The sequence below is a fragment of the Peromyscus leucopus genome, chromosome 15 (genome assembly GCF_004664715.2).
Source record: "Peromyscus leucopus breed LL Stock chromosome 15, UCI_PerLeu_2.1, whole genome shotgun sequence".
Taxonomy (NCBI): domain Eukaryota; kingdom Metazoa; phylum Chordata; class Mammalia; order Rodentia; family Cricetidae; genus Peromyscus; species Peromyscus leucopus.
In genome coordinates this window covers 26,345,112-26,359,199 of record NC_051076.1, presented here as the reverse complement: position 1 = coordinate 26,359,199, position 14,088 = coordinate 26,345,112, and the positions used below count along the sequence as shown (strand labels likewise).

General features: G+C 50.7%; 1 protein-coding gene across 1 annotated transcript; it reads right to left on the bottom strand.

Annotated features, from left to right (window-relative positions):
- Positions 1-2,652: 2,652 nt before the first annotated feature.
- On the bottom strand, positions 2,653-7,784 carry Nhlh1 (nescient helix-loop-helix 1). The gene is made up of 2 exons (XM_028865636.2): positions 7,482-7,784; positions 2,653-4,747 (listed from the first exon to the last, which is right to left on the bottom strand). The coding sequence occupies exon 2, from the start codon at positions 4,561-4,563 to the stop codon at positions 4,162-4,164; it is 402 nt and encodes a 133-aa protein (XP_028721469.1). The 5' UTR covers positions 4,564-4,747; positions 7,482-7,784; the 3' UTR covers positions 2,653-4,161.
- Positions 7,785-14,088: the final 6,304 nt, after the last annotated feature.

The following is a 14,088-nucleotide window of genomic DNA, read 5'->3' as shown; positions in this document are numbered from 1 at the left end:
GAGGTGGTCCCCGAGCACAGAGGCATAGTGCTAACACTTGGAATCACCCTCAGGATCCTGGGACTTGGTTTATAATCCCGGTCTGTCGCCATAGTGAGTCACATCACTTTTCCGGATAGGCACCTGTCTTTGAAACAAAGGTGTCACCAGGCATGGTGCACACACCTGGAATCCAAGCTTTCTGGAGGCAGGAATGGGTGGTTGGCGAGTTAAAGGCCAGCCTGGGCTATTTAATGTGGCTTTGCATAAAAAATAAGTACGTAAATACGTCATCAAAGGTGCTGGCCATGTACAGTGGTGCACTCTTGTCATGCTAGCCCTGGGGAGACTGGGGCAGGAGGATGGCAAGTCAGAGGCCAGCCTGAGCTACATGATGATACCTGGTCTCAATTTAAAAAGAAAAATTAAAAATTAGGGCCAGGCGGTGGTGGCACAGACCTATAATCCCAGCACTCAGGAAGCAGAAGCAGGCTGATCTCTATGAGTTCAAGGCCAGCCTGTTCTGCAGAGTGAGTTCCAGGACAGCCAGGGCTACACAGAGAAACCCTGTCTTGAAAAACAAACAAACAAAAATTTAAAAGGAAGGCAGGGAGGAGGAGACATAAGGATGGGGGTGTCAGGGGGAGCTGGACCCAGGGATCTTCCAGGGTCCTTCCAACACTGGTGTTTTGTAGCTCTTAGATTTTCCTGGCCTCAGTTCAGCCCACCCTCTTGCCAGGCTCTGGGTGTAGGATATTCCATTTAACTCACATGCAAAAGAGAAGGCATCAGATTTTAGGAGTTCCTTTCCAACTCAAATCCAAACCCCTCTTGCTAATGGCTTTCTGTAATCACCCTTCAGGTACCAGAGGATATCTCAGCATGCGCTGCCCTCTGTTTTTACGTTCAGCCATCTTACAAGGCCCTAAATTAGGAAAGGTCCTTCCACAGTCTCTAGCCAGAATTCCATCTGGAGTGGGAATGTGCTCTAGGTGTCTCTTTATAGACTAGATTCTCCAGTCTCTCTGCTTGGATTCCTCTTTCTGGGGCAGGTGATTCTGAGGCTGGACAGCTCCAGGTACTACAAAAACTGCCAAGTTTTTCTCAGAATTAAAATCTATCATCCCGTAGCCTCTACTCAGTGGTCATGGTTCTAACTTCTGGAGCCACATAAGACATCCATTTTTTGTTTCTTCATTTAATATTTGAAGATGAGGATGGTTTTACCTCTAAATCTACTTTTTGCTTGCTTTGGTTTTTGAGGCAGGCTCTCACATATCCCAGGGTGGCCTCAACTGTACCTGAGGATAACTTTGATCCAACTGCCCCCCCCCTTTGAGTGCCAGGGGTAGAAGTGTGCAGCCAACCCCTTTTATACAATGCCAGGGAAGCCCAGGTTTCCATGCATGCTAGGCATGCACTTTACCAACTGAACTGCCCCTATTATATATATATATTCTAGCCCCTAAATACACTTTTATCAAGAGAGATATCCTTCCTCCCCCCCCCCACACACACACACACCCAGACCGGCCTCCAGGCCCCGGTGGTAGAGCATTTATTTGTCTACAATGTGTGAGACCTTGGGTCCCATCCCCAGCATCAAACCAAAAATAAAACAAAAGCCCCAGATGTGTCTTCTGTTTTCCTTGTAGAGTGATCTCCAGACCTTTCGCCTTCCTAAGCATGCAATGGGCCTCTGTTCTATCAGTGTTCCTGTTTAAAAATAGGAGGTCCAAAAGAACACCACCTGTCAGGCTGGGTCATTTTAGGGAGGCCAGATATCACGATGAACACCTGTAATTCCAGCACTCGGAAGGTTAGCAGGTGGAAAGGTCTCAGTTAAGATTGTCCTAGGCTGTGTGCCAAATTTAAAGTCAGCCTGAGCTACATGCGGCCCTGTCTTCCATCCACCCACTTGTCCCCCAAAAAGAAGCCATATCTAAGTCTGAGTCTTCTTAACTGTGTCCCTAATAGCTGTGTGGCTTTGGGCAAGGTGCTGTCCGACTCTGGGCTTACACGTCTGATACATTGATTTATACATTGATTTCAGGATCTGATGCCAGCTCAGCACCGCTTCCCCCTTCGATGTTTTCGGGCAGGAGCTCAGGCTAGACTTCAATCCGTGACTGCCTGCCTCAGCCTCACAAACCCAGCCAGCGAGCACTCTATTTTGTTTTTTAATCCCTTTCCTCACTCTCTCGGCATCCTGTCCTCCCTCATGCTCCATCCTGTATCTAATGCTGGGGAACACAGAACAGACAAAGTCCTGAGGTTTCAAGTAATGTTGACCTAAGCCTGGAGATGATAAAAGAAAAGGTAATGCCTTGATTTTATACCATGGCTTTCTCCATCAGCTTGGACCTACAGACATGGATTTCACTTGGGTTCTGTTGGGACACTCAGCTGCTTTCTCTCAAAACCATAGTGAGAAGATCTGAAAAACAGAAAGTGTCACTCAGTGAACGCTAAGATGGAATTTCTGGTAGGAGACCTGGGGCCTATGCATGACCTCTTTTCTCTGTAACCTCTCTTCTCTGTCTTCATTTATTTACCACACGAAGCTTTCCTGATACCGACACTCTGAAGAGGCTTCAACGCCTGGGACCCTCGCTATCCACCTTCTGCAATCTTCAGGCCAGCTTCCCAACACAAAGGAGCCACAGCCATATCTGGTACTAGATCGAGGTCACTTTAATTTTTCTTTTTGTAAGAAATTAGGAATGCAGTCAGAGAGAGACTTACACACAGGACACCAGACACAGATCCGGGGGCCTGCTCTTGGTGGTATTGGAAAAAGCAGGGCCGATAAGAGGAATGGAGATGGATAGATAGGACTGGAGTGGGATTGTCAAGGGGTTGAGAGAGGGCACCCAGAAGGGGAGGGGTTGGGGGAGGGGCACTGTTCCAGAGGAAAGGGGGTGGGAACAGATGGAGCTGAGGAAGGGATTCCCCACACATACCTGCATTGGAGAAGGAGCAAGAAAAGGAAAGAAGTTACCAGGGAGAAAGGAGGGTCCCAGCTTGAGCTAGCTGTGGGGAGCCTCCCTCATCATACCCCAAAGTGCATAACTCAGTAATAAATAGTAATATTTATAAATAAATAAATGAATAAATACATAAATAAATACATAAATAAATAAATATCCTTGTAGAGCTAGGAGTTTGGTCTGAGGGTGGATGGGAGCCTAGAAAAGCAGTGAGTTCATTTCTTCTACAGGGACTCTAAGGCCCATCGACTCACAGGCTACATTGGGCAGGTGGAGCTCAGCAGCATGGGCGGGGCGCCTCCCTTCCCGTGGCAGCTTAAGAAAGGAAGGGGGGAAAGTGTAATAAGGCCCTAGAGCATGCACAGGGGCAGTAGCAGGCATCCCCTTGCGTCTGGGGGAGGAGCTGACGGCGTTTGCATGTTTTCAAGGTCTGCTGGGATTGGAAGCAGCTGCTGCTGAGTGCCCCACCCAGGGCCTGGGCCTTCTGCACGGTGCCCTAGGCTGTTTGAAGATGTCATTCTCATCCCAGGACTGAGGTTTTCCTTTTTCTAGCCGCCACCGGGAAAGGGAGAAAACTGAACTGGCAGAAGGGAGAAAGGGACAGGGGAGTGGCCAGACCGCTCCAAGAAGGCAAGGCACTCACTACCAAGTAAGAGCTGAGGTCTGTATAGTCTAAGCCTCAGAACAAGATAGACAAGGAAAGGCCGACGTTTTCTATAACCCCTGGCTGCCCAGGAGTCACCTCACTCATCTCTCTGTGTTCCAAGAGCCCATCCCTCCCCCAGGCATGGCTAGAGAAGTCTGGGACTTAGGAACCCACTACTCTCTCTGCCCCTCGTCACTTCTCCTTCTGAAGCGGAATCCCACCATTGCCAGAAAGAGAATCTGGGTCTAGCGTCTCTGAAAACTTGGACATAGGGCGTAAGAGGCTAAGGCTAGTAAATCCAACAAGGACTCCATCCTGACCACTCTGGCAAAGCGGCTCTGACCAGCTAGGCCCTAACAACTCTCTGAAAGAACCCATGAGAACATGCCTGGGTCAATGAAAAGAAACTGGCCTTCGAGACCAGAGGCGTGGGCCTGGTCCTCTGGGATGGGAAGGAGATGGCCATTCTAAGTAATGCGTGGTGACAAGGAGCTCAGGAGAGGCCCCGGAAGGAGGGGAGAATCCAGGGCCGGGGGCAGGCTGAGTTCAGACGTCCAGCACGTGATTCAGGTAGGAGATGTAGCAGATGGCCAGACGCAGGATCTCAATCTTGGAGAGCTTCTTGTCTGGGGGCAGAGTGGGCAGCAGCTTGCGCAGCTCGGCAAAGGCCAGGTTGAAGGCTTCCACGCGGATGCGCTCCCGCGTGGCATGAGCCGTGCGGTACTTGGCCGTGGCGCGGCGCCGGCGCCTGCGCTCCTCACGGCTCAGGTGCTGCAGGTCTTTGCGGCCCGACTCTCCGAGCTCCGAGCTCCGGACCTGGCCCACTCCGGGATCCCCCGACCCAGCACCATCCGGGCCCGGCCCGCCCCCACAGTCGCTAAAGCCCGACTCGGTCTCCGAGTGGGTGGGAGGCAGGTCCAGCTCCATGGTGTCGGAGTTGAGCATCATGATGAAAAGCCCCCGACCTAATGAAAGCCGGATCACCTCCCTACCCCTCCCTCCCTCCCTCTCGGGAGCTTGAAAACGGGCTGTGGGAGAGAGGCTGGAAGGGCCTGGAGTGCTGGGGTCTGCCACTGAGCTCAGGGAAGCAGAGTCACTTCAAGGTTCCATGGTCAGGATTCCAGCCTGGAGCCTGAAACAGAGGAGGAGAATTAAGAATTGACAGCTGAAGGGGTGGAAGAATTGAGAGCCGAAACTTGGAGTCAGGGCTGTCCAAAGCTAGAGAGCCCAGCGGGTGGAAAGGAGTGGGAGGAAAAGAAAAATAGAGGAAAGAGAAAGTACTAGGAAAGACACGGTAGGCAAGTTAACACTGAACAGGAGAACTGAAGACCTAAAAGCACTCAATTCCTAGAAGAAAACTGAGGGAAATCTGTCGAGACATTGGACTTGGCATTTGTTTCTTGAATATGAGAACAGAAGCATAAACAAAAAGAAAAAAGAAAAATTCGCCATCAAACTTAACTGTAGTGCATTAGGAACAATTACCACAGGGAAAACTCAACCTATGGAGTAAGGAAACGGTCACAAACCATATATCTGATAATAAGTTAATATCCAGAGCATATAAAGAAGTTCTTAGCCAGGTGTGGCAGCATATGCCTTTGCAACCCCAGCACTGGGAAGACTGGGACAGGAGGATTGTGAATTTGAGACTGGATACATAGTGATACTCAATCTCAAAAGAGGAAAGTCCGGAACAACCAAAATAGTGCATATCCTAATTTTAAAACAGGAAAAGGGCTTGAACAGACATGTCTCCAAAGATGATGTACAAATGGCCAACATGATTATGAAAATACATGGCACATCACTGATCACTAAAAAATGCAAAATAAAACCTCAGTGAAACATCACCCCACATCCACTAGAGACAGATAATGTAAAAAACTAAAACTAAAACAAAATCAGTGTTGGCAAGGATGTGAAGAAATAGGGACCCTTGTTTGTAGGATTGGAAAGTGGTATGACTGCTATGGAAAACAGCCTGGATGGTCCTCAAAAAAAAAAAAATTGCAACTGGAAATACAGTTATGTTCTAGCATTCATTTGATATTGACACACCCATGCTCACTCATAACATTTGAGCTTGCAGAAGCAGCTCAAATGTTCACCAGTGGAGGAGTGGATGAAAGAATGCAAATACGATGTATACATAATAGACGATGAGCTTTGAATAGGAAGGGATTCCTGTCATACTGCAACACTGATTAAACCTTGAGAACACTATACTAACGACGTAAGAACGCACAATAAGACAAGTACTAAGACTCCACTCTTTAAGTTTCTAAAGTAGTCTAATTCATGAAAGCAGAAAGTGGAGTGGTTGGAGGGGGAGGCAAAAGGGAGCTGTTTTATAAGGAGCACAGAACTTCACGTGCACAAGATGAAAAAGTTCTGGAGATCAGTCTCACATAATGAGAATATACTTAACACTCTCACACTCTACCCTTATTTGTTGTGATAGCAAATTTTGGTGTGTGTGTGTTTGTGGGGAGGGCACATAATAAATAAGGGGGAAGGCAGACCAACAGCCCCAAGGGAGGTTGGCAATGACTCTAGCCCTTTCCCAGGAGTGAGGGGAGGACTGCAAAGCCTTGACTTTGGAATCTTCTGGCCCCTTGTTTCTTGCAGGGGAGGGGAAGCCAACGCAAAGACAGGTCATTGTTGAGTGGACTGGGATATATGGAGCTTGGCACAACTTCCTCAACATCACCTCCGTAGACATTAGGTCCTACCACCCTGCCCATGAGAACCAAAGAAAGATATTTCTTCTCCGCACATACTGCTGCTTAGGACCAGCAGATCCCCCCAGCTCCATCCTTAGCACATTTAGCCCCTGCCATTTCATGGCCTCTTGGAAATTCTGCAAGGAAGACTGGAAACTCACTCACAGCCTCCTGCAAAGGAGGACACGGGAAGTTTCTTGGGGCTATCCTTATGGAGGCCAGCTAAGTTTGCCTGTCCCAGAGTCGCTGGGTCTTTCACAGTGAGCTCAGCCTTAATAGAAACAGAAGCACCGAGACTCCTTCCCAGTCACCATCCCCGTCGTCCCTGGCCCTGGCTTTCCAGCTGACAGACAATCTCACAGGACCCACCCTTTCTCCTAGGCTTGCCCCCACCCCACCACACAGAAGACAGGTTTGAGACTAGAGCCGTTACTAAGCTCTTAGCGAGGGGGGGACGGGGGGGGGTGGACGGACGGACAGACGGACGGGGGACGACACTAGACCACCAAACACAACATAACAGAAGCTGATTAAAGCTGAAATTATGAACATCCTATATATTCTAGGGTCCAGAGAAAGAAGAGAGGAGAGAAATTGTGCGGGGTGGTGGGAGAACATTTCCCAGTACATGTGGTGTCCCTAATTCCCCACTCCCAAGATGGGCCGGAACCAAGAGTTCAGCCTTGGGGTTCCCAGTACATCTACCACAACTGGATTCTCTCCCTGTCCAATCCCCATGTTCCTGCATCCTCCATCACTCTCTGATGCCCTCCCTTTCTCTCTCCTGCTCCCCATCTGTCACAACCCATCTCCACCTGCCCCTCCCTTCTCCCCACCTCCGCTCCCGGCAGCAGCTTCTATTTCCCCATCAAGTCTTTCCTCCACGTCTGGTCTCAAAGTCTCAGGCTCCAAGGAGGAAGGAAGCAACAATTCCAAGCATCCAAGATAGGAATCCCCACCCGACTTCCTCCACCTGCAGCTGACCGAGGCTGCGCAAAGAATCCAAGAGAAGTCAGAGAAAGAGAGAGAGAGAGGCAGAGATTGAGAGAGACCCAGCTAGGGGAAGGTTCTGGGAGGGGACTCAAGCCAGAGGTTGGGAGTGGTGTGCCCACCCTTCCCCAGCCCATACTTTCCCCTTACCTAGAAGGATTCTGCCAAAGGATCCACGCTGGTGAGTGGGGGGGACAGTGTAGAGCGCTCCCGCCTCTTCTGGCTCCTCAAGGGTCATCTGTCTGCAAAGTTGGTGACCAGTTTCTAGAGCTCTTAGGGACAGCTTGTTGTGGCTGAACGGGCTCCAGGACAGATGAGAGGGGTACACATGGTGGAGACGTAGGGCCTAGGCAGAAGGGGTGGTCTTAGTCAAGCACTGGAGTCACTCACACTCATACTCACACTCATACACACTCACAGACACATACACACACCTGAACTGGCCCAGCCTTATGTGTATATATATAGAGATACACACACACCCCCAGCTCTCCATTGGCTGGCCCAAGCAGCCCCCTCATCAATATTAAACAGCCAGGCCAGGCAGTCATTGGCAGAGGGATCTGGGAACCCCTTGGGAGCTGGGGGCGGGGGCTGGCCCTGAGGGGGGCGGGGAGTGGGGGAGCAGGGACATCTGTTCTCCATGCATATTTCATAAGCAAGAAATAGAGAGCTGGGGAAGGGGTGGGGCTGGGGCGAGAGCCAGGGCAGGACCACAGATGAACCCCCTCAGTCTCCACACTGGAAGTAGCAAGCAGGGCAGAGACTGCAAAGAGGCTGGATTTAAAATAGTTCTACTCTGAGTCCCAGAGTGCCCCTTCTCCACATCTCCCTTTTCCTGGGAAGAAGGCTCTCCCTAGCACTAACATCGAAACTATGAAAAGACTAAGAGGCCAGCCAAGCACTAAAATGTGGAAGAGGACCGGAAAGTCCTCCCCGTAAGTTCTCATGCAGACAGTATTCACAGCTTGTCGGACTGCTTCTCACTACTGTTCAGGTCCTAGCCCTTGTCATGCTGGGACTCAAGCACCCTGACAGTCTCTCTTCCAGGCCCCATTTTCCCAGCTACCCCATCACCAGGTCAGGAGTGGGGTCAGATTCCGGATAGGGACCCCCACCCCTTCCATGGGGAGTTCTTCTAGACTGGCTAGCCCTAGCTGATTCACAGGGAATCAGAGGCTTGAGAAGAAAGCAGTAGGAGCTGATAGGAAGAGGAGGAGGAGGAGGAGGAGGAGGAGATCCAAGCTAGGCAAACGGAGATTGGAAGGGCTCTAGGAGAGGAGGGCAGGGCAGTCCGGGCTGCCTGAGTATGCAGCCCATCAAATGAGCAACAAGAAAAGTAGATACAAAATCATGTGCAAATGAGCACTGATTAAGTTCACATCAACAGCTCAGCCGCCTCCAGGGTCTGTGCCTGTGCATATGCGTGTGTTTGTGTCTGTGTGGGTGTGGGTGTGGGTGTGTGTGTTGCAGGGTGGCCTGAGAGGGGAGCAAGTTTCTAGGGCCAAGGGAAGCACAGAGAAGCAGTGGGCTGCGTTTCAGCGTGGAAATTCCCCCGTGTATTCAGCTGTAGGACGGTTTCCCTTGAGCCTCAGTATCAGAAACAAGTCATGGCTGGGGGAGGCTCCAGACCCAGCGAGCGGCAGCAGAAGGGGATCGGTTAGCTGGAGGACCTTGGACAAGTGATGACCTTTGAGCCTCCATGTCTTTTTTTTTTTTTTCAAAATAGGGTAAACTGTAACTGTTTAGGTTGCCATGGGGATCAAGTGAGATCATGCTTGTAATAGCCTAGACCCTAGTAGGAGCCCAAGCTGTGGGAGGGAATCGCCGCTTCACTGTCTCTTCTCAACCTTTTCTGGGCTTTCTCCAGGGTGAGGCCTTCCCAGTAGGGAGTCCTATAATTCCTCCCCAAGCTCACCCTCCTCTCCCCACCCCCAGGCCTGGGAGGTGCCAACTCCCACCTGGGCAGGCCCAGACAGGTGCCCAGGCGCCAGCAGATGGGCTGAGCTGGAGGGGAAAGAAGGCCTGAGGAGGGGGTGGGGGGGCAGGGGATCAGGTGGCGGCTTGGTTCTTGCATCATCATTGCCATGGTGCTGATTAAAAACCAATCTCCACCTAATGAGCCCCCAGCAACAACAATCCTACTTCCCCCACCCTCCTGCCCTCCAACCCATCCAAGAAATTGGGAGACTGAGACTCGGGAGGAAGTGCCATGGGAGAGATGAGAGAAGATAGGGAGAGGCAGAGGGAAATGATGAAGGAGGGAAGAGGGGATGCTGAGACATGGAGGAGACACAGAGGAGAGGGAGGATATAGTCACAAGGTGACAGAGACGTAGAGGAGACAGAGAGGCCGAGAAGGAGGGAGGGTGGGGGCCAGGTTGCCACGTCTTTGCAGCAGGTGGAGATGCAGGATAAGAAGAGAGAGAAACTTGGGGGGAAAACCTGAAAAGAGACTGTTATGGAGCTTCAGGGATGGAGGGACATTCTCAGGGATGGGGTAAATGCTAATCTGAGAAAGTCTGAGGGAAGCCATAAGATGGAAGGGAGAGGTAGACATGGAGGAAGCAGAGAGAAGCTGTCAGAAAGAGGGAAATTATGGGCAATACGGTAGGGAGACGCTATAATCAAGTATCAAAGGGTCACCCAAGTGGGGGGCCCAGATCCCAAAGGGTAAGGCGTTGAGGAACACAGAAGCAGAATATTGAGAGACCACAGAGCCGAAAGGAATGATGGGGAGGAATGGGCAGTGGAGGAGGGAAGCCAAACTCCTGTCCACAGCCGCCCCCTTGCTGTTCAGCTCGGATACTTTCAGCCCTGCAACCTCTGTCCTGAAGCATCCAGCCCTAGCTGTCCCACGTACTCTGGGGACTATTTCTTCCTCCTCCGCATCTGTTATCTCAAGATCTTAGGCTCTGGGGATCCCCAGTTCCAGGCCTCACTCAGGAATTCAGTTTTTACCTCTTAGGGCACTAGCTGAAAAGAACACAGGCAGGTCATAAAGAGGAACCAATAGCACAGAACCATAGGAAGCACTGTATCTACTGACCCCGGAGTCTGCTGGACCTGGGTCCAGGTCCTTGTGACCTTGGACAAGTCACCCACCTTCACTGTATTCTTTTCGCCATCTGTAACACGGGTATAATGTTGCCTTCTCCACTGGGCTGTTGTGATACCCAGTGAAACAATTCGTGGGAGACCGAGTGAACTGTGGAGTGTTCACCCCAATTCTCTACATATGCATGGTGGTTAAAAGGATCCAGGAAGTTTCATGCACATATGTATGTAAGGCAATATGACTGAGGGAAGCTGAGGTGAGCTCTCCATGTTGGGAGCTATGGGTGTGTGTGTGTGTGTGTGTGTGTGTGTGTGTGTGTGTAATGTAGGGACTAGCTCCCCTGCAAAGGAAGACAAGAGCAGGCTTTGGGGATGGAGAAAATGATTATACCTCGGTGGCTTATTGTTATTTGCGTTTATGGGCATCCACTTTTTCAGACTGTAGATCACAAATTTCCTGCTATCCTTCGGCAGCTATGAGGTTCTGAGGGGAGGAGGGTTTGGAGGGTAGGTTAGACACACACAGAGGCTGGAGCTAGTCCTTGAGGGTGAGGGGAGGGTCTGGAGAAGCTGGGAAGCAGTGGGCTTGGCAGGAGACGGGGTGACATATGTGGGGAGCCCTGGGGACCCAACCAGGCAAATGGCTGGCAGGGAGAGCAGACAGTATTAACTCTTGCTGTGCCACGCTGCCTGACCCTTCTCGGAGAGTAGCTGTGGTTGAGCTGTTATTCTGTCAGCCACTGGAGATGCATCGGGTCACAGGAGCCAAGGCAGGCGAGAGAAGCCTGAGCAGGGGCTACTGTCTCTTGGAAATGGAAGCCCTGCTCTAGTGTGTCTTCATCTTCCAGTTTCTGTTCTTGGTTTCCACGTGGTCTCTGTCAGTCCGTCTTTCTGTCTCTACCTCTCTGTGCCTCTAAAAGGTGACAGCGGCGGCGGGGTCTCCACTCTGGCTAACTACACAATCTGTCACTCTCTGCGCCGCTGCCAGCCCAGCTGGAAGCCCCCCACCCCCTCTCAGCACCCAGCCCAAGCCCTCTGCCCCGGGCCCCCTAGGCCTGGTCGCCTTTGTCTCCTAAGGCGGCCTCCCTTTTCTTCTTCCTCTTCACTCACCTCAGAGCCCATCTCCAATCTCATTACAGCCTCAGCCTCCAACCACTGTACCCCCAGCCCCCAGCCTCCTCTCTTCCCTCCCCCATCCATCTGTCTTCCCCGAAGCTCTCCTCTTTGTGTCCTCCCATCTGTCGCCACCAGCACTGGGCCTACTCCCCTCCTGGCCACACCCGCCTGGCCTTTCTCCCCTTGGGCTCAGCTCCCTCTCCCTCCCCTTCCTCCTTCAGCCCTACCAGGAACCCAGCTTTCTGAAATCTTGTTTTTTCAGGATGTCCTAATCCCACCCGTCTAGTATCTCTGACTTGAGTTGGGGGAAGATCGAGCTCTCCAGGGTCCCAGCCCCTAACCCCTGAGCAACCACTTAGTTGGGACAGAGGATGGTAACGTTGGCTCACAGTTGCATCACCTCAGGTGAATGACTTCTCCTTGGGCCCCCTGAGATGACCCTCCACTCTTGTTCCGCGTTTCCCTGTTTGGGCCCAGGGCTTACAGTGCCCTTCTGCGGCACAGAAGTACCTTCTGGGTTTAAATTCGTGAGAAATAAAAATTTACGCAGAAGCCCACTGGGACCCCCGGCCTTTCAAGAGCTTCAGATTCTCCAGCACAACTCCAGCCTCCCCTTTTATTTCTATTTCTGTCCTGGAGCTCATTCTGTAGCCCAGGCTGGCCTCAAACTCACAGAGATACGCCTGCCTCTGCCTCCCGAGTGCTAGGATTAAAGGCGTGCATCTATTTCTTTTTTTTGTCCACCCTTCTGTCCTTTCTCCTTCCTTCCTTCCTTCCTTCCTTCCTTCCTTCCTTCCTTCCTTCCTTCCTTCCTTCCTTCCTTTTTTCCTTCCTTCCATTTCCTCTCCTTCCTCTCTCCCTTTCTCTTCAGTTCTTTTGAGGAAATGATGCCAAATTTATCAAATTTCTCCTGTCCCTGGCCTAGGGGACAATAGTGTCGTCCCTTTCCAGAGTTGATCCTTGTGCTATCCTGAGAGTTCATGAGTTGATCATATTTTCAAATGGCCCTGGCCTCCAGGAGCTTAGGGAGAAGAAAGAGGAGGCTAGGACCCCAGCCGTTCCTTCACAGAGCCAGTGTGGACTAGAGAGAGCAGCCCCTTGTCAAAGACTACCCTCTGGAGCCCAGAGAGGGTCAATGGCCCTCCCCATCTCACACAAGCAGCAGATCAAAAGCTGTCCTGAGCTCTTCACACAACTCGAGGCTCCTGTCCATTGACCTCAGCCTGGAGCAAACCCGCTGTCCGCTGAACTTGGGTAGAACCTAAGACTGATCTAGTATGGAGCATACACAGGGTTATCTTGTGCTCCATCCCTTCCCTCCATCTAAACTTTGGAATCTTAAAGAAAAGATGCCGCATCTCTTTATGCTTTTACCGTGCAAGGACAAAGCGCCTTCCCTGTGGCTATGCTCAGTCAATGTTTATTACTGCTACAGCAGCAGAGCTGTAAGGCATGTTCTAGTCTCACCTTGGTCTCTCCCTTCTTATATGTCCCTACTCAAGCAGCCTCACTCCTCTGGGCTAGTTTCTCCCATTTATCATATCAGATGAGCTGAGCCTCTGGGCATGGTGGCACAGGGCCGGGCAGTGGTGGTGGCACACGCCTTTAATCCCAGCATTTGGGAGGCAGAGGCAGGTGGATCTCTGTGAGTTTGAGGCCAGCCTGGTCTACAGAGTGAGATCTAGGACAGGCACCAAAACTACACAGAGAAACCCTGTCTCGATAAAAAGGATGAAGTAGAAGAGGAGGAGGAGGAAGAAGAAAATGCACATGATTTCTAAGGTCTTAGAAATTGTAAGTCCCTGGATGCAGAGTATGGGGAAAGTAATGAGGGAAGAGGAAGATAACACATACATATGAAAACACCATAATGACGCCCATTGCTTTATATGCTAACTTAAAAAAAAAACAAAAAACCAAAACTAGGTGGGGCTGGAGAGATGGCCCAATGGTTAAGAGCCAGTTTAGATCACTGGCTGCTCTTCCAGAGGATCTGGGTTCAGTTCCCAGCATCCACATAGCAGCTCACAACTGTCTGTAACTCCTGTTCCAGGGGATCCAACACCCTCACACAGACATAAACACAAGCAAAACACCAATGTACATAAAACACAAATAAATAAATTTTTAAAAGAGTAAAATTTTTTAAAAAAAGTTCGCTGTGGCACACTCCATGAATCCTACCACTCAGAAGGTAGAGGCAGATGGATCTCTGTGAGTTTGAGTCAGTCTATGCTACATAGAAAGTGCCAGGCTAGTCAGGGCTACATAGTGAAACTCTACCTCAAAATGAATTAATTAATTTCCCTCAAAGGCACAAAGTCCTATTGAGTAAGGTGGGATTTTAGCACAGAGCACCAGAATACAGATTTTTTTTTTTTTTTTTTAAATCTTGGACCAAAGGGATGGCTTAGCAAATGAATGTGCTCTCTATGTGACAGCCTGACAACCAACGTTTGATTCCTGGGTCCCATGAGAAGAGACCCAGGCTCCTATGACCGCCCCCCCCCCCCAAGGCTGACCTCTGACTACACACATGCTATGGTAACGTGTGAGTGTGCATGCATGCATGTACACACAGACAG

What these genes read in the sequence shown, in the direction of transcription:
- Nhlh1 (XM_028865636.2), bottom strand. Translation starts at nt 4,563, where the DNA reads ATGATGCTCAACTCCGACACCATGGAGCTGGACCTGCCTCCCACCCAC.